At 37.1% G+C, this 24757-nt stretch overlaps 1 protein-coding gene across 1 annotated transcript in view; it reads left to right on the forward strand.

The window, feature by feature from the left end:
- Malrd1 (MAM and LDL receptor class A domain containing 1) overlaps positions 1-24757 on the forward strand; it is a 583538-nt gene that overhangs the window by 464603 nt on the left and 94178 nt on the right. The window contains exons 33-34 of the mRNA XM_013348957.1: positions 10673-10936; positions 22448-22573. Of these exons, the coding sequence (XP_013204411.1) occupies positions 10673-10936; positions 22448-22573 (390 nt within the window). The remainder of the gene's footprint in view (positions 1-10672; positions 10937-22447; positions 22574-24757) is intronic.

Genomic DNA, 24757 nt, shown 5'->3' on the forward strand with positions numbered 1-24757 from the left:
TGGCAGCTAAATGGCACCTGTCTGACTCTGCCTACTCTCTATCTCTTCCAGCCTGGCTATATTCTGCTCTGCTATAGGCCAAAGCAGCTTCTTTATTAACCAATGGTATTAAAACCTATTCACAGCATGCATAGGGGAATCCCACATCATACATGAAATGAAGTTATATGTTTAAAGATCTTTGCTTTATTTTATTAGTATTTATGTATGCGTGTGTGTGGGTGTGTGTGTGTGTGCTGTGTGGGTGGGTGGGTTGGTGAGTACGTGTGCATGGTGCTGGGGACTATGCTCAGGGCCTTGTATATTCTAGACAAATTTCCTCTTCTCTAGGCTATACCCCAGGCACTAAATCATTGCATTTAATATTTTTTCAAAATTATTTATTAGAATTAATATAAAAAGCTATAGCATAATTTGGTTTACTTTTATTACTTTGAGTCATGTTTTCTCATTGTTATTTCAGACAATAATAACCCAGATTTTTGAAATTTTTGAGAAATATGAAGTCTGATTAAGCCCCAGCTGTTTACTATTCAGCGAAGCATTAGACATATGCCTTGTGGATGAACAATCCTTTATTTTTCAGTCATCTGATTTTTCTAACATTGAACAGCAGAAATATCAGTGCCCTGTAGCAACAGGTCACTTTGAGCTTGATTTGCACCAGGAACATTCCTCCAGTTGTGTTGAATTTCTAGGAAGCAGCCAAAAACTCAGAATTTTTAGACTTTCAGAAAGAGAACAGGAATTTTAATTCCTGAGAAATATTTGCTAAGACAACTCAGCAGCAGTTGGTATGAAGAAAATAAAACTTCTTTCCTACCAAGGCCAACAGTGGATGTCTGTGGCATTTAGTACCGCGGAGGTTAAGACAGGAAAATTTTTAATTTTAGTGCATCTTGGGCTGCAGAATGAGAACGCGTCAAGAAAGTAACAAAGAGGGTGAGACAGGCTAGGAAGAAGTATGGGAAGGGAGACAGAAGAGGCAAACAATGTAAACTACCAGTTCTGTTGAATAAGGGTAAATGTTTCATGTAAAAATTAATAACTGACAAATTTTAATAAATTCCTCTCCAAAATACATGTTTTGCTATGTTTTACTGAGTAGAAATCCTAAGAGTGTGACACAGTGGAAATATATATATATTACAAATATCCTTACCTTAAAACCTTATAATAAGGGACCCTGTAAATTAGTGCTTGCTATGTGAGGTGGGCGATAGATATTTCCATTATTTCTTCCAGTATTGATTCATCTCTCAGCCCTCCACAAAGGGGAAACCAAAACTGTCCTATGCCTAGACTATTTGCTTTGTTCTTCCCTCAGTTGGCACAATCCAAACATCAGTAAGACATGGCATTAACTTGGTTTGCGATAATTTTCTGCGACCTTGTAACAAACGCTACAAATTCTGAGTCTACAGGGGAATGCATTCATTTTCATAGAATACGTTTTTTAAGTTATTTTTAAATTGATTCTTTGTGGATTTTGCATCACGGATCCCACTTATCTCCCCATCCCCTCGCATCCCCCCTCTACCCTTGCAAACCACGCCCACAAAAAATAAAAATAAGAGAAAAACCAAAAACCAAACCAAACCAAAAGAAGGAGGAAGAAGAGAAGAGAAGGAGGAAGAGATCTCATTGTGGAAGCTATAGTGTGACCCATTTATTTATTCCATTCTTTTCTCGTAAGTGCTCATTGGTCTGATTGAGACCTGTGGCTTCTGCTACACTATGGATAATGAGCTCTCCCTGGGACTCCTCTTGGATATCCTGTTGCTGCTTTGTTCTCATGGAGATCCTGCAGCTTTTAATCTGCAGGTCCAGCCTCTTTACATGCTCCATTAGTTCATAGATGAAGTGGATGCTGGGGTGAGCTCGCTCACAGCCTTGGTTCTGGGTCTGGGTGGTAGTTGGTTGGCCAGATCGCCAGTTTTCCTTCATCATCACTACCTGGTGAGCTCTCCAGCACTGTCTTTTCTAGCTCACCCAGTGCAGCCTGCAGCAAGGAGCTGGGTCATTTCTCCTGTTCTTGGGTTCTCAAATTTGGTTCACCCACACTCACACCCGAAGGCCTGTCTTAGTCCTAAGAGTCCCCAAGCAGACAACACCTGGTGCCCTGGCCTGCTCAGAGTTCAACACCCCTTAGTGGTGCCTACCAAGATGGCATAACCAGGTTCCCCCTGGCCTAGCCCAGCTTCATCTCAGGTGGAGGCTCTAGCCCACTGAGAATTAATATTTCACACCTGAGTTTGAAGACCCAGCCCTTCCCCACCCAAGAAAGCGCCTACCTTGGGTGGCAGAGGTGACAAGGACAGTGATGACATAGAGACTTCAAAATGCTGCATCTGAGTGGGTCATGACACAAGCCAGGGGCCGGAGCAGGGCTCTCAGCAGACTCCTCCCCTCACTCATTACTGCCAGAGGTGAGAGAGCTGTGTCTGGGGTCACAAGAGTGGGTGAACCAGCCCTGTCCCTCACTAGCTGTGGCAGTCAAGAGAGTGGGAGAACCAGCCCTGTCCCTCACTAGCTGTGGCAGTCAAGAGAGTGGGGACCCTCACCTCCACCTGGGCAGCACACTAGAGCTGACCCTGTTGTCTGGGGTACAGGTGAGGCAGCATTGAGGACATGAGAGCAGAAGAGCTAATCACACCCCCTCAGCAATCTAGAGAAGGGAGGAGAAAAGAAAGAGAGAGAGAGAGAGGGAGAGAGAGAGAGAGAGAGAGAGAGAGAGAGAGAGAGAGAGAGAGATTTTTCCTCCTTTGGATAAAGAGGATTTCATTTTTTACCGTGATTAAGAAACATTTTAGAAGGTTGTGAGGACACAGACGTTTCCAAAACTGAGGGGAGGTTGTGTCGTATTGAGCAATGAATTATCTCATACTATTTATGATACAGTTCTATATAGTTTTTCCAAAAGTCAAATGAATAGACCAAGACCAGAAGATACCAATGCAGGCAATTGAGGCACAAGAAGGAAACACATATCTCCACATTGGAGTTCACTGCCCTGCTGGGCTGAAAAATGTCTTTCCACAAGTCTTGGCAAGCCTTTATTGTCAATGTGACACAGCCCAGTGTCATCTTAGTAAAGATGCCAGATTGTGCAGTTTGATGTACAGATTTGTAACCAGAACACTTGAGCGGCCGAGGCAGAAAGATCATGAGTTCAAGGCCTGCTAGGGCTCCATGGTAAAACCCTGTCAAAAACAAGAATGGCAAAGATCCACGGATCTTTATTTCTCAATGGGTAAGAGGCCAGACATTTGGGTTCCAGGCATCCTTAGAATTAGGCTCTCTTTGAAAGCTCCATTAAAGGAGTTGCACGGGTCAAGGTCAATGGGCATGTCCATAAAGGACAGTCTTGACTACTAATTGATGTATCAAGGCACAGCTTCCTCATTATGTGGTTCTAGGCTGTAGAAGACACCTGACTGAGTACAGAATAGTGAGCCAGCACGAAGTACTCCTCCACGGGTCCTGCCTTCATGTGCCTGCCTTGAGGGCCAGTTCTGACTTTTCTCAATGATGTGTCTTGACCTGAAAGTGTAAGTTAAATAAACCCTCCCCATCCCAAGACATTTTTGGTTAGATTTTTTTTTTTCACTTTGTTTATTGTATGTATGCTTTGTATGGTTTTCATTACAGCATATTTAGAAAAAGACTAAAGTACCCCAAAACCTATGTCCATTTTAGAACCTCCAAATATAATCTTACTTAGAAATGAGGTTTTGAAGACATAGTTAAAGTGAGACCTTGGATGATCTCAAACTGGATTATGGGACACCCTTTAAATTAATGTAGACGGTGTGCTTATTAGAAGAGTCACATGGAGATAGACACATGGAATTCTATATGCTGAAATAGGTAGAGATTAAAAGTAATCCATTTGCAAGTAATAATTTACCTGGATTTTTAGTAAAACAACAATGTAATAAAAAAAGAATGAACCGGCTTCTTCCATGGAGACTTCAAAGGGAACCTACCTCGGAGAAGGACTTGAGCTCAAATGTTTGACCTCTGGAACTATTGGTACATAAAGATCTGTGGATTTTTGTTGTTTTTGACAGGGTTTTACAATGGAGCCCTAGCAGGCCTTGAACTCATGATCTTTCTGCCTCAGCCTCTCAAGTGTTCTGGTTACAAATATGTGTCACCATACTGCAATATATGTAATTTAAACCACCCAGACTGCGCTGCTTTGGTGTGCCCACCTTAAGAACCCAATGTTGCTAGATTCTATCAATGTACACATTAAAAATCAAGCCCTGGGTTCAAATTTTCAGTGCACCAATTAACTGCCCAATGGGCTTGAGTTTTTCACCCATGAAAAAATAACAATCAGGACTTAAGATTTTGCCCCTCTGAAACATTTGCATTAGCCATTTCAATGGGTAAATGAGAAATGCTATTTTTAAGCCTGAAAATAACTCTTATGTGACACTACATATGAAGTCATCCACTGATTAATACCCTCACCAGAACATGCTGTCTGATGTCCTATCCACTACATAAGCACAGCGGACATCAAGCTCCTCTGATGGCTTCCAAAAGCTCCGAAGGCTCTCTTCGGTGACTACCAAGGGCATTTTATTCTCCTTCTAACTTGTTTTTGTTAAATAGAAAGAAAATAAACCTTCCAAAACCTAAGACAGATTCTGAAGGAAAGAAATATTGACCCAGGGTATCCCTTTTATCTTGACTTGCTAAATCTAAATTATTGGCAACTATCAAGGTGCTAAAAAAATAAGAGAGAACTTAGAGTAATTCAAGGCAACAGGAAGCAAGGAAATTTCATGGAGGTGTTTGTAAATTTGTTTTGATTTTGGTTTTATAACTGTTGAAAAATAACTTTCTTTCCATTCCTGAATGGAGGCCACATTCTTCTTTCCTGCTGTACTTTTCACATGAATTCATTGGACTTGAAGATAAAAAAGCAAGAACCAGAAACTTTGGTTAGAAGTGAGAGTCATGCAAGTTCAAGGGGCCAAACTTCCATCCTTTGCTCCACTGCCGTTGGGGAAGTCATGTTACTTGCTCTTTCTTCCCTGCTGGGCATTAGACAGGAAGGAATTAGTCAGATAAGGGTGAGAAATCCAAATTAAACCATTCATTTTAAGATGAGGTCAATTTATGAGACACTAGCTGATGCAAAACTATAAAATTGATTCATACATTCAAATTGTTTTAAATAAATTTAATTTTAACTGTAATTCCTACCATATACATGTTCTTTCTACTGACTTAAACTTTATATGATTCTCAAACAGTCTTAAAGCCAAAAATCACTTGTTACTGCTATATTGAAAACAAACAAAATGGCGTAATGGCAATGGGGATATTTTAATACAGCAAAGATAAACTGTCAAACAACAAACTATGTTAAATTACACAGTAACACATAAGGGAATTACAAACTTAAAAGCTAGGGATCCTAAAATAGAATGAACTTCCTGTGGAGAGGATTAAGGATACTTACTTCTTGAAGAAGCAAGCTTTGGCTTTGCCCTTGCAATCAAAGGATTTTCACAAGAGAGGATAAAGGGCAGGGAGTTCTTAGCCAGGTACTCATCAGGGCTAAAGTTATGGAGATAGGAGAGCTAGAAAAAAAAAAAACCAAGAGGCCTACTTTGAAGGGACCATTTTTATAGACATAGATAACAAAGTATTTGTGTTAAAGGGTAAGAAACTAATTTAGTAGTTGGCTGGAAACTTTCAGTAATTTTCTTCTACTGTATATTATATGAGTTTATACATTTGATGGCTTTTACTGTTGTCTTCTCGTCCCATTTGTCATTAGAATATAGTGTGTTTATCGTTGGCAATGCACATTATCATTTGGTCTAAATGTTACATCATTTTCAAGAGTGATTCCAAAAATAAGAAGACAAGATGCATAGCCAAAAATAAAGTAGTGTGGAAATCAATATGCTAGTTTCAGTGGTGAGACTCTCATACATGACTACCAATTTAGGATTAGCCAATTGTATTCTTCCAACTGGCACTTTTTTGTTTAGAAAAAGTAAATACAGAGACTATTAGAGATTATGACTAGTCATGTCAAGGGTATAGAAAGCCATGCTCTAACCTTCTGAGAATGGTAACCTCATATAATTCTTAGTTATTCTTTTGACTTGGGTTTCTTTTTGTTGTATAAAATATTCTTTCAATTTTTGTGGTAGTAAAAATGAGAGATTTGCATTTCTGGAACTTACAATATAATTAGTACTAGAAAACGTGTGTGTGTGTGTGTGTGTGTGTGTGTGTGTGTGTGTGTGTGTTTATATGAATAGTTTCAGAGAATCTACAAAGTCATGATAAGACAATGAAATGAAACCAAGAGGAATTAAATAAAAACCTAGAGAATTTGTTCATCAGCATATTCAGAGTAAAGAAAAAGAGAGTAAAAACGAAAATGATAGGTCTTAAAATGGGTACTTAGATAAACATAGAAAGGCACTGAATAGTTGATGACATTTCCCTGTAGTTATTAATCGTCAGAAAATGTTGGAGTAATTATGCAAAGGAACAAAATATATAATAACTACCCTTACCCTGGAATAAGTTTTCATTGACAACCTCTTAATCCATAATGGTAGACAGATGAATACTCTGAAAAATTAAGTTAGTATTTGTATACATTATAAAGGGATCTTGGAGAAATATTAACACAGTCCAAAAATTCAAAGTTATCTCAAGTCATGATGTTTTATAAATTATAGTTAAAAATCATTATATCTCTCACAAAATTGTTTACAATATTTTTAATGTTGAGATAATATCCTTAATATAATAACCAATTTATAAAGGATTTTCTGCATGTTACAATAAGTATCCATGCTAAGTCATCAAGAATGGTCATATTTACAAATAGATTAATTTTTGACTTTTGGTTAGATTTTCTTGGGTGTATTTTCCTTTCAACTCATTCAATGTTGCTTTCACTAAACATATTTGTCTTATAGATAACACTCATCAGATTATCCTTGGGCATCATGAGTCTGTAAAGAGCATCAATGAAACTCATGACAGTGCCCCATTGAGTGTCATTCTGCAGTAATTTTTTCTGTGAAAAATATGTTCCATTGCTATCTAGACATAAGTGAACAAAACACAGCATTCTCAGAAGGATGAAGAGATAGTCATCATGCTGGGCACTCAAACAACCTGCAAAGCACAAAATGAAGTGGAAGGTGGAAATCAGAGGAAAGTTTGTTAACTAGAGAAGCTAAAGTTAGTGACAGTTACTAAACCTCTTTTCACAGGAACATTACTTTATTTCTAAAAGATCTTTTTATTTTTTCCTGTCTGAGACCTTTTTAGAAAAGAAATCTGGTATATAAAAGAACTCTCACATATAGATGACTAGAGAGACGGTTCAATGGTTAAGATCACTGACTGTTCTTCTAGAGGAACAAGTTTAACTTCCAGCATATACATGGCAGCTCACAACTGTCAGGAACCTCATTTCCAGAGAACTTACTGCCCCTTCTGCCCACCATTAGCACTAGACATGTGTGTGGTGCATAGACATACATGCAGCCAGATACACTCATATGTATAAAAAAATTAAAAACCTCACAAATGACATTGTTTGTCAAAGCTATTTATGAAAAATTCCAAATTTTCCTAGAACAACTGGTAGAGTTCCCAGAATCTATATAACAAATTATCACTTCGTTTTATTTAACTATAAGGGGAGTATAGAGTAATAGAGATTTCTGAAGATATATAGCTTCTCTGTCTATTATTATTACAGCATATTCAGTCAATGGGAATAGTCCATTAGGCAATGCATATCTGGTACTTAAGGCTTTGAATAGAGAACTATATATTGAACTCATGCCCTCAACTCTATCTGGGTAATGAGATGCCACTATTTTCTCAAAGGAAAGGAAAACATTTTCTCTCTCCAGTTTGGTTTTTCCAAATTCTGTATAAAAATCAAAGCTTTGATGAGCAAAGATGCATTCAGGTGCTAATGTAGGAAAGGAATTGCAGTTTCCTGATGATACTATATAGTTTTAGGAGATTCGATTTTGATTCAGAGTGCCTATTCTTAATGTTAACTCATACAGTAAAGAACTAAAGTCTACAGAGGGTTTGAGTCCATTTGCTGTTGAAGCACAGGATAGGTGATAGTCATATGCTTGCAATAGAGTCAAAAGAATGGCCTCTTATATACAGTTTCAAGAGAAATCTTATCAATTTCCACCTTTAATCTCCACTGCCAAAAACATATTTGTTAGTGACATATTAAAGGAAAATAACCTTATTGCTACATCCATGAATCAACTTTAATATACAAACAATAAATCAACAGCAACCTAGTAAAGATTATTGTATAATTAGAATAGCTGATTTCAAAGCACTAGAAATCTGTGATCCTCCTTTTGAGAAACATCATAGCTTATAAGCTGTGAGTTTTGTTGGGGTAATTCTTTTCTCTTTACCTGCCATTAGGACAATGTGATACCTTTGGCATATCATAGCTTGAAAACACCCTTAATTCATATAATATATAGTATCATGTCAAAATAAATCAACATTCCTCAGCACGCTGTGTGTGTGTGTGTGTGTGTGTGTGTGCATATAACTGTCTCTGTCTCTCTATCTTTTTACTCTGTCACACACATACATGCATGCATGCCCACAAACATTTCTGAGTAATCTCCCTCTATTGCTTTCTTTAAACCTGTCTATTTTAAATGTACTCCATGAGATACAAAAAAACCTACTGTCAACATAGAATATACTATCTTCCTAATGTAAGTTAAATCACTTTAAGAGCATGGCATACTCTCTTGTGAAATAGCTCTCTACTGTGATGCATTTTCAAGGAAACTCATTATAGTTAATTATTGATCTGACATGGTTTCTCTTATCCTTACACTTTCCTTGAACCTCAAAGCCATTAGTTTAATTAACCTGACTAAGCAAATTTTTTGACATAGTGAGACATGGAACAATGAGCTAGACCAGAATACACTATATTTACCTGCTTCTAAGACTGGATGTCTATATTCTGAGAACTTGCAGAGATTCAGAAAATAGAGATTTAAAGACAGAATCTCTTAAAGTAAAGCTTAACACTAATGTTGGCATTTATATTAACATCAGTATATATAAGAATGTTTGTGTTGGATACATAACATATATATGTATATATTATGTAGTGTAGACGTTGAAGTATTACAGCAAAAGCAAGTAGAATGCATAGAAATTTACTACACCCTCAACATAGGTTGGTGTTGAAAATTCAGTGTATTTTGACAAATGGATGGTTATTAGATGATATAGAGAAGCTTCCATGCTGTGACATCTTCAGTGTTCTGGCTCTCCCTTCCTTCTTATCTGCCCACCTCTAGCACTCCCAGAACTCACTGTTTCCACGGTCTTGCCTTTTTCTGAAATTCATGTCATTGAAACTGTGCATGTAGGGTTTTCAATGTGTTAAAATGGAGCAGTTGTTACACTGTGAAATGAGAAATGCTAATTTAAATAATTGTATGATTCCATAAATTATATTCCATAATCAATTTATTAAAATTTCAATTTTAGAAACATTTCCTAATAGTGAAAATTTCTTTAAAAATATGTATGCAAAATACTACACTCAGGTCTAAAGGTAAACAAAGTGTTTCTTACAGGAATCTTAATTTTATTTGAACACTGATAAATTTCATTTATCTCAAAAGCAGAGAGGAGATATTCTGTACTAAAACACAGAATTTACATTAGGATAAAACAAGAGACTTAAAAGAAATATTGAGCTAACAGGGGAGTGCCTCCAGCTCAGAACATACCTAGACTCCCACGGGAAATGAAACTTCATGTTCTTCCTGGATCAAAAATATCTCAGTAGAAAAGTTGAGAAGGAATTCAGAGGAGGTTTAATTTTGAACAAGAAATGTGTTGGTAGTTGGCTATGCTTTAGATCAGGGTCCCCAGGAGGCTAACTCAGGAGACATATTCCTGCTGAGATACTTCATTGGAGAAATCTCCCAGGAAATTCTCCCCACAGATAAACAAAGGAAGGAAAACTGATGGTGAGAGGGTTTGATTGGGGTCCAGCTGAGCTCCTGTTCGACAGGTGACTTGTGACAACGCTGTGGTGGGCCCCTAAATTCATTAGCCCTTCAAGGCATCCAGCATAGGTCCATATTTAGGAGTGAGGCACTGCAAAGTTTCCCCTTTCACATTGCATGCTCATTGTTCTACCCACCATTAACACACTTTAATTAGGTTTATTTCCTTTTATTTATTTTTGGGGTATCTGTACTTGAGTACATGTATGATCTTGCTCCATTGCACATGTGAAGATTAAAACACAACTTGAGAGTTGTTTCTTTCCTTTTGTCCCTTGGTTCCACTGATCAAACTCAGCTCCTCAGGCTCAGCAGCAAGTATTCACTTCACACCTCTGCTGAGCTTTTTCATCATCCCCAGAGATGCCTCCTTTAAAGACTGTAGCTTCTGAGAGTAGTTAAGGCATATTTTATCAGATTTATATATTTTATACAATTACTATTTCATAATTAGAAGTTAATTTATTTAAGTTAGGAATTCTTTTATAATTATACAACAGTCAGGTATGCCCTGGGATGATTCAATACAGGACATAGATGAAAAAGTACCACATCATAGACACGCCTGCTCTCTTTTTCAGGTCCGGCCTTACCACAGCCATCATTGTGTGAAGAAGACCAGTTTGCTTGTTTCTACAGCACCCAGTGTGTCCCTGCCTCAGAGAAGTGTGATGGACGGGAAGACTGTATAGATGGATCTGATGAAATAGGTTGCTCTTCCAGCCCCTCTCCTCAACTCTGCGGTAATACCGAATTCCAGTGCTCGGAAAGCCAGTGTATCCCGTCTCTCCTGCTTTGCGATGGAGTGGCTGACTGCCACTTTAATGAAGACGAATCCAGCTGCGGTGAGTGTTTTCACTAACTCAGTGTTCCAGGAAGAAATTCTGTTTAGAAATGATAGAGTTTGAAAGATGAAGTCAAGGTCTCCGGAATAGCCCATATCATCAATAACAGTATGTTTGTGTCTTATATAGCTAAACAAGCCATGTGGCTCTTGCTTTCCATTTCTGGAAAGGCTCCGTTTGTGGTTACACCAACTTCTGTTAGCCTCTTCTTTTCTCATCTGTTTAACTCTAGCTCATTTTTCATTATGTTATGTTTTTAACGCATTTTGGAAGTGTATTAAAGTATTGCAGTTATAATTTATTTTTATCTTAAATGTTAAAAAAGTTACTCCAAATCAAGGCCTATAGACAAAGAATTGATTATAGCATGCACACACACACACACACACTGGTTTAGGCCTGAAAAATTATATTAGTAGGTTTCCTATCATTAAGAGTTCCTGGTGTTTTCCTATGACTTCTCAATTGCCCTTAGTGTTAGCTGTCCCTTCCTGTATTCCCTTCTTTACCCCGCATCTTCTTTCACCCTCCCCAGTTTGTACTTTTGCTTCAGTCTGCCCGTTTCTTGATAACTGTGTATTATATTTCCCCTTAGGAGATTGTCTCTCTCCCTAGTCCCATACTCAATACCTAACATCTGTGCTATCTCTAACTGCTTGCAAAGGAAAAATTAGCTTTCTTTAGTGAACTCTCACTGGCTGTATTAGCCACATGTAATGGTATGTCCAATGGCAAGTAATAGATGTCTAAAACAACATGAGCTCAATGGTATTTGTAGATTCTTCACCTCATAATGCTTTGTTTTATCTTGATGGCTTTTTATTTGATTATCATGGTTTAATATTTTGTGTTTTCATGCTTTTTGTTTTTGGTTGTTTATATACATGTGTGTTTCTTGCAATTTCTTTTTTTTAATAATTCCGATTTGTCTGCTTGTTTTCTACGAAAAGGGGAATAAGTCATATAGCTGTGTGGATGAGGAGGTGGGGAAGATCTAGGAAGAGTTGGTGAAGGAGAAACCATGATCAGAGACATTGTATGAAAAAGATTTTCAATATAAAAGGGTATATTATGTTAAATACTGAGGATACAGAATACCAAGGAGATATTTTAGTGTTGCCAATGCCATTTCCTCATCCATATAGCAAAGTCAATAATACCTAACCTACCAGACTAGAAAAATTTGAGCTAGGGTATATAAACCCCAAACTCTGCTCTCAATATTTGCCATTTTTGCTTTATGTAGTCTCTTTTGGAGAGAAAGGGGGAAATGTTAAGAAATAATTGCTTACAGTTAAAGGTGATTAGCCAGTCATGGTAAGGTTCAAAAGCCACTAATATCCTACCTATTTTTTTTTTGGCTTGGTTCTTTATTTTATTTCTACATTATATTTTAAAATTTTTAAAACATAAGAGCGGATAATAGTTTTTACATGAAGAAAATTCATTTTGGAATAGAGCCATATGAAGGAACCAAGGAATGAAGCAAGGGGGTTTGGTAATCAACTAGAAATCCAGAAATGTGATTATTGGGAAGGGAGTAAAATAAATGAAAAGGTGAAAAACAGTCTCTGGAAATAAAGTTTTTAGACTCTCATTAGTAAAACTGTTTTTCTGCCTTAGACTTGAGGGTTGGTTATTCTGTTTCCTGTTGCTCCCTTGTTTTACTCTGTCTGATTAAAAAGAAGGCAGGTTTCATAATACTGTGTTATTGGTGAAGTAGGCAAAGGAAGAAGATTCCAAATAAACATTGCCAAATTGTTCATTGCTGTTTCCATCAGAGCTCTAATATAGCTTGACTAACAGAAACAATATTATATTCAATACAGTCATCTGATGTCATAGGACATTTAACTTAAGGTAGAATACTAGTTAAAGAGAAGCTTAGAAGACTGCTGTGTCCTTATGATTTTAAGTATTCATTGGAAACTTAACATCCAGGTATTTCCTTATATGAAGTTCTGTTCCCAAAGGGAATCCACATTAGGAGTGAAGGATAAAATGCTGCAAGAACAAGCACAGGAGTGATTAATGAATAGAGTTCACCAAATATTTCAAGGCATTATACTTTATTTCTAGGTTTTAATATTCACTTGTAATGTTATTATTTAAATTATAGTTAAAACATTTATTCACACACCTTTAATAGAACCCTTATTGACACTACATCTTGTGCTAGGCATTGTGATGGTTAGTTTTATGTCAGCTTAACAGAAGCTAAAGAAATCTGAGAGGAGAGAACGTCAATTAAAAATAATTTCTAGGACCAGGCAGTAGGCAAACCTGTAGGACACTTTCTTAATTAGCAATTGGTAGGGGACGGCCTGGTACATTGTGGTACTATCCCTGGGCTGGTGGTCCTAGGTTCTATAACAAAGCAGGCTAAGCAAGTTATCGGAAACAAGCCAATAAGAAGCACCCTTTCGTATCCTACATCAGCTCCTATCTCAAGGTTCCTTCCCTGTTTGAGTTCCTGTCTTCACTGCTTTGGATGACAAACTCTTACATGGAACTGTGAGTGACATAAACCTTTCCTCCCCAAGTTACTTTTCATCATGGTACTTTTCATCAACAGTAACCCTAACTAAGACAGGCATCACTGATGCAGACAGATGCACTTTTCTCAGGGTGTAGATACAAACTATACTGAAGAAGATCAATAAGTAGAGGAATGTAATACTGTTTGATAGGGTAGGATGTAACATGTGTTACAGAGCATGAGGCACTTCTCAGTGTGGTGTTACAAGCTATGCCAGGGCTATGTAAGAGTGTTTGATCAATGTAGATCAGTATTGACCAGGCTGAAGGGAGAGAGAGTGGTTAGATGTCACAGTTTCAATAGTCAGAGATGGATTAAAATGTGGTGTATGATAAAGATTATGAATGATTTATGATGTGATTATGAGAGGAAGAAAAGAAAGAGATTCAGAATGGCTGAATTTCCCTATTTGGGCATCAAGGCAGCTCATGTACCATGGTGACAGCTATGAAAATAGGGGACACAGGAGGTTCTCTGAGAAGATCATGACTTCATTTTAGATGCTGTGTTTGTGGAAAATGAAAATAAATGTTCAGAATGTGTTTGGAAATGTATACATAGAAATTAAAAGAGAAACACAGACAAAGAAGGATTCTTGGCATCAGCATATGATAACTGATGTTGCAAGTATGGTTGAGAAAATAATAAAAATAGAGCGATATAAAATCTAAAGGAACACTTGAAGTGTAAATAAACAAGCAATAAATAAAAGCAATCATTGGTTACATGAAAGCAGAAGGAGTGTTGTTGGGGTGGGCTTGAAGGGGCCTAACAACAAAGAGTGAGGCAAGAGGAGGGAGATGAGAGAAGGGGACAATCAATAACAAATATACACAAAAATGTTATAATGAAGTCCAGGCCGCGGACTAGAGATATGGCCTAGCAGTTAAGGGAGTATAGTACTCTTACACAGAACCTGAGTTTGGTTCCTGGCACACACCTGGGGCAGCTCACAATGTCCTCTAATTCCAGATGCCCTCTTATGGCCACGATGGTCACCTGTGTTCACATGTGCACAGAGCCACAGACACACATGAATATAGATTATTTAAAAGAGTATTCTAAGTATCCATTACTTTGTATGATAGCTTAAAAATTGTTTTAACAAAGCAAATATTGAAAACTTCTGTGAAGACATGGTGGTAGGGGCGGAAAACCCTCACTTCTGTCCTCTTAAGATCCAACTAGCTTTGAGAATTAGACTGTAAAATAGGTTAGCAGATGTAAGAACTTTTGCATGGCATACATGCCCCCATAGAAACTAAAAACCAGAAGTAGTCTTCTCAGTGTTTATATACAGAAGCAAACACAAAATGACCAAGTGTAAAGATGGAGGTTGTGGAGGTTTCAAAGACTAGAGATATTTTGACAAGGTACAGTCCTATTTTGCTTTCAACATCTTGTACTCATAGTGGTCTTGCTTTGTGTTTCTATTATGGAGAGTGTCTTTCACATGGGACTCTTATCTAATGCTGTCAAGAATTCTAGGTGATCTCCAAACTTCTGTACTCCAAGTGCCTTTCCATAAAAAAGTCAAGATGCAAGCGAGATAAATTTTAACCCACAGAATCAAAGGAGAGCAACAAAAGAGAATGATGAGCTTAAACATAGGTTGTGGTGTCCCTGGAGAAAGCCAATGGAAGTAGACCAATCTACAAATAAACCCAATGGTTCTGGAAAGTAGTCTACTCCCTGGTACGTAGCTCTGGATTAATTCAATTCTGTATTTGGTGTACATTAGGAAAAACAGTAGTCAGCATCAAAACTAGTTCTGCTGTTCTTACTTCCCTTTTTAAAATTTCTCACAAGCATCGCTTTCTTATAACCAATGCGCTTTGATTTAGGATGGCTTTGTGAGTGACAGCTGAAGAGGAAACCCTGGTTTCGGGCTGCTTTTGTGTGTAAAACATCAGTTATTCTTCTTGCTTCCAGGACATGGAAACCGGCAGTTTGTGGCTCTGTAGTCCTATCTCTATTTTCTGTCCCTATTTCAATGCAGGTCCTTGCTGGTGTCCATACTGATCTTTTCTGTGAGTCTTTTTGTTGGTTCTTCTTTTCTGTTCCATGTAATGTTCCATGTCTGGAGTGTTTAGTATATGTGAAACTAGGACCTATGGCTCCATTTTGCTAGGAAGCTTGCACAGGAGTCCAAAGAATCAATTAGAAGTGATATTGATCTACATTTCCTTCTCTTCCTGCTCCTCTGAGTTTTAAGGATCCTAAACAGATGCATCTAAGGCAGTATAGGTCATTCAGAGCTTTTTAAAATGTAATTTAGTTCTACAAAAACAGTTTCATTTTTATCTGATTTAATTAATGCAGGTGTACACGTTATCTTTTGGAACACCTTAGTCAAACCCTCTGTTAAAACTTTACAAAAGAATAGAGTGGGAAATTCCTTGCACTAGAATAAAGATAATTAACTCACAGTCTATCCAAATTAAATTGTTAATTTTTGTGATCCAGGAATAAAGGTCAAATGGTACTTGAAAAGATTTTGTTGCTGTATCACATAATGTCCCCTTCTGGAAGTACAATCAACAAAGAAGAATTGTCTGAGGTGTTTAATCTAATTTACTTTTGAGATTCTTTTCTTAAATTTTAATATGAAGTTGGACCTGAAAAATGGTGTTTTTAAGTATATGTATCTCAATTGACTGAATTGCTGGCCCTGAAAAAGTGAAGCAGTATTTCATTTCAACCAATCCTTCCTAAGGTGCTGCAATATCAGTTCACACCAATATCTGTTATTGAGTTTCCAGTAAACGTGAGATGCTCTACTTAGCACTTACAGTAAAGAGCAGAGGGAAGAAGTTGTTTTAGATGAGAGAGTGTAACTGAAGTTGGAAGAAAATAGTAACACTACAGCCCCAAATAACAACAAAGGGCATGTATGACAAAATGTAGTTGCCACGTCAGCATCTGGAATATGCATCCAAGGCAGTATTGACATAGAAAGCTTTCCGGAACATAATCCATGCTTAAAAATAGGAAGCTTCCTTATGAAGGAGTGACAAGAGGTGGTGAGTCCATGGCCAGATTGAGCTGTGTAGAAAGACTGTCTCAAAACAAAACAAAACATTATTCTTTCCATGTAAGCATATCTTAAAACATGTTTTAAAATTTTAATTTACAAAAAAACCTTTAGCTGAGTGGACCTAAAATCTTTAGACAGACAATCAATTACTATAAGTTAAAGGATAGTTGATATGAGCCAAAAATTATCAAGGCTTGAACCATACATAGAGATGGATAACGAAACACCCACGGGAGAGATGGAAAGAGTGTTCCAACAAGTTAATCATTACATCATATACAATGGTAACTACATTTTACTGTAAATTAATTAAAACAGAAAATACAGTAATTTCTTCCTCCTTTAAAAGGCAGAGATGTTTATAAATAATGAGTATATGTAAATGTGTCTGCATCTTTATCTGTATGTATAAATGCATGCAGACAGTGCTTATAAGCATACTTATTTCAGTTTCTATGGATTTTATATGCTGTCACATTATAGTTAATGAATATTCACAAATACCTTTTTAGAAGTAGACAACGAAAAACAAATGCAGTTACTATTTATCAGAATTCATAAAGCAAGGGATATGTATAGAATATAGGAAATGACATAAATTATTGATTTTTCTATAACTGCCAGTATAAATACTTAGCCAATGAAGAAATACTCCAAAATCAGTCCAAATAAGGCTATAAAGTTTATAAAAAATTGGGTTTCTTAATGTCTCATGAGAAGAATCTGTCTTTTGCCATACTCCTTTTCAAACATCATGCTTTAACATCTATGGGCATATTTATTCCAATCTATTATTATCTTAGAGATTGCCATTCTCTCTTACTAAAGTAATCCTAAGTAACATAAATCATTTTGCATCTATAAGCTCATTCACTTGGTAGATACTATTTTAAAAACAAACATAAATGGTTCATGAGAACAATTTTTTGAAAGTATAATTGTTGTAGAAGAACAGGAGTAAGGGACTGAGACCATAGCTCAGTGGAGGAGTTACACTTCAGAATGTGCATTAGTTTATGGGATTCTGGGGTTCAGAAGAATGGGCTGGTAGAAGGAAAAGAGGAGGGGGCATAGTAGAGGAACTCAGTATCTCTCTTTTTAACAATAGCTTATTAACTCTTTCAGAATTTTATACAGTCTATTTTGAACATGTTTACTAACTTACACCACTCCTCCCATAACCACTTTCTCCTTTCCCTACACAACTTTGAGTTTTTTTCTTTATCACCCTCCCCCTACAGCCCAGAAAGTGCAGTGTGTATTTCACAAGTCATCTCAGAGACGTTCTTTTCCTTGGAGTATGGCTGACCCACCAGGAAATGTATCATTAAAGAAAACTGATTCTCCCTCTCTGAGATGCTATCAAATGCCAGTTGTGGTTGGATTCATGCTTACTCCCTCTCTCTATGCTGTGATTTTTTTCTAGCTTGAGTTTACACAGGTCTTGTTCATGTGTTTGAATTGCTGTGAATTTATATATGCAACTCCCCTGTTGTGTCCCGGAGCTCAGCAATTTTACCAGCAAAGTTACACATGGTCCATTAGAATGAAAACTACGTCTCAGTGTATATTCAGATCTAGCTCTGACAGTACAGATGCACATTCTGTCCTTGAATTAAATTGACCAAGAACTCTTATGAAATGTCTTAAAAGTTTAATGTTCAGTGAAACTTTAAAATAAGTTAATGCTGAAAGAATAATAATTTATTAAGAGGGCATTATGTACTCAGCCATATTTTTTCACACAATCTTCCCTGACGTCTATAAATGGATTTAGTTACCATTATTTTTATGTAGACTATACCGATGATGACTATCATAAGAGCTAACTATTTCATACTGTATGGAATTCACACTGCCGTTGCCAAGTACTAGTAATACTGACATCATAACTGACATACATAGTAGCCAATTATAAAAAAAATATTGATAATGGATAATCTTAGGAAAGTTACTCATTTTACATCACCAAAAGTGTCACTAACTTTCATGGGACACATCAGCTACTAGTGAGAAATAGGTCAACTCCCTATGCACCCATCTGCTTCTCAAGTTTCTGTCTAACATATACAACAAACTTCTTTAACTTGCAGCCCAGTGTATGGCTGAGTTTGGCTAATGGAGAGGATCAGCATAAATTCAACACACTGAACAGAAAGCATGAGTTTATCAGAATGATCATCTTTGCTTATTCAAACACCAGCATACATACACACATATATTTCAGTTGTTACATAGTGTCCATATCTATTTATGGACTATATATAGTGTAACATTTCAGCACATGTACACAACATGCAAAGATCAATTCAGGTTATTTGGCAAATCTATCACTTGGGATACGTAGACTGAGAACATTTACACTGTGGTAGTCGTTATTCTAAAATAATCATTTTCATCCCTAGTTATCCGACCATGCTGTGTTAGACTTGTCATTCTCCCCATTCATCAGCTCACCACCCTCTCTCCCTCTCCCTGAGACCTTTACTTAGTGTATTCTTGAACTCCAGCTTCAGGTAACTTCTGTAAACTCCCAGTCTCTGGCCAGTTCCACTGATACTAACTTTCATAGCCTTCTTGTGCATGCCATTTCTCTGAGAAACAGGTCTTGGCCACTTGATAGTCATGGCAAACAGTATCAGCAGACGACCTATTTTGGAAGGAGGCGAGTAGATACTGGCTGATGGAACAAATGCTGGAATCACAAAAGCTTCCTGAAATACAGAGTCCTACTTTTGTTTTATCCTGCTGTGTAATTAAAGTCATGTAAGCTAGACAAGGTGGAATGTCCCTATAATCCCAGTATTAAAGAGTCTAAGGCAGCAGGACCATAAGTTCTAGGGTAGCCTAGGCCTCACAGCAAGACCCTCTTACCATATAGATTAACTGTATTTGTTTTTCCCATTAGTTTTTGAGGGAAAATGATTCTTGATAAAATATATACCATTTCAGTTTATGAAAAAGTTATATTTCATTGGCAGGGTAGCTCTTTATATGAATTATTTTTAAATATTGATCTCTCCACAAATTTATGGAAGTACTCTGATAGCTAGAAAGTTTGATTTTGTTAGCGTACAAGGCCTTCAAATATCAACTGCTGATGGCATTCCTATCTAAAATTGTAAATACCTCAGAGTCTTTATTCTTGCAACACTTAAACTTATGCTAAGCAGTAAAAACAAATAACTCTATCCATGAATCCTACATTCCATTTCAATGCCAGTGTTTTGAAAGACATGTCTGATCTTTTTGTGACATTTTAGTTGTTTCTCAAAGTGATTGTCTTTTAGAGTTCTGCTCTCTCACCCTCAGGAAATGTTCTCTCTGAGAAAGGAAGGAATCTCTGCTTTTCACACTGCAGAGTGTTCTGACAAAATTCAACAAACACATTATTTTCATGACAATCTAGAGTTCTGTGAGCATAGCACCTCTAACCTACCCTTATGCTCTAAAGTTGGGTCAACCTCTCCTTAGAAACCACAACAAGGAAGCCCTCTGTTTCCATTATGCTGCAATAATCCATTAGAGCCACATGAATTTTACTATGTTTTACTAAACTTAAACGTAGTGGCATTTCAATTGTGTTTTAATAAATAAAGCTTGCCTGAGGATCTGAGAGTAAAGCAGCCCCACTGATCAGCCTTACAAACCAGGTAATGGCAACACACACCATTAATCCTAGCAGCTACATAGCTTACCATAGAAACTGGGCAGTACATGCCTTTAATCCCAGTGGTACACACCTTTAGTTCTAGAACTAGGGAGTACTATAAAATAGAAGGAGACAGCTCTCAGATATAGTCTCATTCTGAGATTCCTGGAGGTAGGATTGCAATATCAGACAGAGGTCAAGGCAAGAGCCAATGGCTGGCTCCTTTGCTTTTTCTGATCTTCAAGCTGAACCCCAATTTCTCTCCCTGAGTTTTTATTAACCATGCATCACCTGTACCTAGACAGCATGATGTGATCTCTGGAAGAGTAGCAACCCCGTAAGATCTGAGGAATGGCTGCTTCTTGGCTCTACAGTGTGCCAAGGCTATTCTCCGGGGAGGTGGGGCGGTGAGTGGGGAGCTGGTACCTATGAAGGCTCCTAGCTTCCTAGAGGGGCTCATGGCCTTCTAAGGGTCCAATCACAGATGTCTCTCTCAACTATCTACTATGGAAGTCACTTCCCATATCAGGTCTTAGCCCATGGCCCAGCAGGATATCCTTATAAGGGATGATGGCTGGTTGTCAACTCTAATCCTTGCAGGGTGTGGGGTGGGGAGGTGAGGGGGGCTTCCCATGATGGAGGAGGCCTCTAAGGGACCGAGTTCTGGTATACAGTGATGAGTAATGATACTGGAGGGAAGTCTCTGCAAGCCAGGTGGGAATGGGCTGGAGCTTCATCTTCAGGGCAATCAGCACAGGGACACATGCAGTTATTGAGCACCTACTCTTTTCAATGCAGCCTGCATTTATTATGCTCTTTTTATGGCTGTACATGTTGGCTTACATAGTTTTCTTATTTTAGTTATAGCTTATTTTTATTTAGACAAAAAGGTGAGTCAAAGTAAGAGCCAGTGACTGACTATTTTGCATTGCTGACCTTCAGGTTGAACCCCAATTTCTCTCTATGTTTCGAGTCATAGTTGAATGTATATACACAGTGACCACTCACAACTTTTAAATTTCTTTTTGGAAATTGAAGATCCAAAGAGATTTTAGTATTTATCACCTCTGGCAGAATCCAGAAGACAGGACTTTAACTCTGATCATGCAAACCCTAATCTTATCTTTCTTCTCCCCACCCCCAACCTCTCTCTCCATCTTCCATCCCTGCTCTTGTTTTCTCTCTCTCCCTTTCTCTCCCCCTCTCCCTCCTCTTTTCTCCTCATAAGGACATTAATAGCATTTGATTAGGGTCTTACCCTGATGGCTTCACTTAGCTGTAATATCCTTTATTTAAGTCTCTAACTAGAAACACAGTCCTGTTATGTATTAAGACCCCAGCATCAGTTGTGGGGGAACATAAATTTGAGTCCCTGACAATATTTGAGACATTATTTCATCAATGTTTTCTACTTTTCCTGAAAATTATAGGTTAATTTAAAATGTATTTAAAAAGAAAAGTTTTCTCATGACATGTGTGATGTACTCATGGCCTCACAGCAGCTGTGATTACCTGTACAATACCAGTAGAAGATCAAGCCGGTCAATGACGTGGCACAGATAGGGTAGATGATCTCTAGGCCCCTCCCATTACTGAGAACTACTGATAGATGATCATTGCTGGGAGAGGGAAAATCACTCTCTGAGAGGATTCTCATTCTCCAGGAGAAGCCCCACTCCCATAGGGGCAGCACTAATGCAGACTTATTGGAGTTTTATTGTTCTGTTTTGTTTTTGCTTTTGTTTTCAAGATAGGTTTCTCTGTAGCTTTGAAGCTAGTGGGTTTTTAAAAAGACTTGAAGATGGGAGGGGCATATATCAAATGTGATATAGTGGAAGTGGGTCAGAAATATGGATAGAATGTAATTATATTTCACTTTATATATGTAAGAAAATTTCAAGAATAAAGACTTTTTAAAAATTACTTTTTTATATGCATGGGTGCTTTGGCTGCAAGTATATCTGTGTGCCACCTGCATGCTGTGTCTCCAGAGGCTAGACGAGAGTATCAGATCCCTAAAGTTGGAGTTACAGACAGTTTGAACTGCCATAAAGGTGCTGGGAATCAAACCTGGGTCCTCTGGAAGAGAAGCTAGAGCTTTAATAACTGTTGAGATATTTCTCTGCCCAGAATAAAGAAAAAAATAAAGAGGAACATTTTATAAAATAAAATATGAAAAATAAAGGGTAAGGCAGCAATCATTTCATTATTAGAGACTCATTCAAAACCAGATGTACTTGCTACCACTCCTCATCTTAACCACCAGCACTGTTTTCTGTTCAGCCAATCAGAGCTGCCCCAATGGAGCTTTGATGTGCAACTCATCAGGCATCTGTGTCCCAGCTCACCAGCGCTGTGATGGTATAGCTCACTGTGATCACTTCCAACTCGATGAGTCCAGCTGCTCAGGTACTCCATTTTCTTTTGAACTTTCCTTTCAAATGAACTATTAACTAAATCTTTAGGAGATAAAATATTAAAAGTGGATTTTCTAAATAATAATAGACATGGATTTATGGTATTGTTTTGGAGGCATGAAAATTATTGAAATCCTAGGTTTGCTAAGTTTTTAAAAGAGTAATGGACTCTTTATTATTACATAAAGTGTCCACTAAATAATGAATACTAGAAAACAGACAGATGGTTCAGGTGTTCAATGCCTACAGGAATAGTACTGCATTATCTTTATGAAACTAAATGCATTTTCTACTTTTTGATGAGAATATCACATAATTTAATAATATATTTTTCTATAAGTAATTAAATCTTAGGTTTCTTTTGAAGCATTTTTTATTTTTCTGAAACAGTTTTATGACCTTGGAGCATTCATACAGCATAAGTGCTGATAATATACAACAGTTGTCCTGTGTGTATAAAAACTGCTCTAAAAATTCTTATAACTTATAAAATCCCATGGTATAGGCTATTTTTATCTTCTCTCCTGAGTGATCAAATTTTTATTTTCATGTAGGGTATGTATTAAGTAATAGAGATCTAGAAGCAATATGATTCTGTTAAAATTAAATGATAATATGAATCAGTAATAAAATATATATTTGGTCATATTTCTTAATAAGTTGGAAATATTTCATATCAATTGTAGGCAAGAATACATTTTATGTCTTTAAAAAACAATGCTTTTGTAGATTATCTTTGTATATTTTATTTATTGGACTATATATTTGCATATGGGACCAGATCTCGTGATTTATTCATTTGGTATTATACTCATCAAAACCAGAAGTAGGTAAATGAGCTTTTTGTGAACTACAACTGGTTCATGCTTACACCACATACTTCATAATTCCATGAATAAATCACCAGGTTTTTTTTCCTTTACTAAGCATCTTAGACCCTAAAGATAAGTAACCCCAAGGGAAGGGCCGTTAGTCTGTTGAAAGAGCATAAGAAAGAAGCTGGGGGTAGAGACATATAGAGGTTCAGAACTCATAACTCAGGAGCTGGGGTAGGAAAATTGTGATTAAGAGTCCAGTCTGAGCTAAAATTAGACTTAGTAATGAAAAATGAATAAAGAGAATAATAGTATGGTAATAATACAGTTCTGTTCTTTGAAACTCTTGACAGTTTGCTTATGTCCATGTGAAGATAAGATTTTCTTTAAGACATCCTTCTATGAGCACAAATCAAACTGTGCTATGATTTATTGCCTGCACTGACATGGTGTACCATTAAAAATAAGGTCAGAGAAATGGAAGACTTGCCACTCAAACTGCGTGATAGACACCCCATTGATTTCAGTCAAGTACCCATCATTTACAGTCCACTCACGAACTGCAGGTCACATTGACATAGCTACTGGGTTAAAGTGACACAAAAGCTAGTAAAACCCTTGTCACAAATGAAATCCATATTTTACATTTTTATACTTTGGGTTCCTCTATTAAATATGAAGTTAACACTTGTGGATTTTTTAAGTTATCCATTTTGTTTTTCTTTTTTACTGATTTTATTGAGCTCTACATTTTTCTCTGCTTCCTCTCTTCCTCTTCCCTCTCCTTCAACTCTCTCCCATGGTCCATATGCTCTCAATTTACTCAGGAGATCTTGTCTTTTTCTATTTCTCATGTAGATTAGATCCATATATGTCTCTCTTAGGGTCCTCATTGTGGTCTAGGTTCTCTGGGATTATGATTTGTAGGCTGATTTTCTTTGCTTTATGTTTGAAGATTACTTATGAGTGAGTACATATAATATTTGTTTTTCTGGGTCTGGGTTACCTCACTCAATATGATATTTTCCAGCTCTATCTATTCGCCTGCAAATTTCAAGATGTCATTATTTTTTTCTGCTGTGTAGTACTCCATGGTGTAAATGTATCATATTTTCCTTATCCATTCTTCAATCAAGGGGCATATAGGTTGTTTGTAGGTTCTGGCTATGACAAATAATGTTGCTATCTTTCTAAATATAACCCCAGTAGAACAGATACGGAAACAATTAATAAATGGGACTTTGTGAAACTGAAAAGCTTCTATAAAACAAAGGACATGGTTAACAAGACAAAATGGCAGCCTACAGAATGGAAAAAAGATCTTCACCAACCCCACATCAGACAGAGGACTGATCTCCAAA

The sequence above is a fragment of the Microtus ochrogaster genome, chromosome 16, assembly GCF_000317375.1.
Source record: "Microtus ochrogaster isolate Prairie Vole_2 chromosome 16, MicOch1.0, whole genome shotgun sequence".
NCBI lineage: Eukaryota > Metazoa > Chordata > Mammalia > Rodentia > Cricetidae > Microtus > Microtus ochrogaster.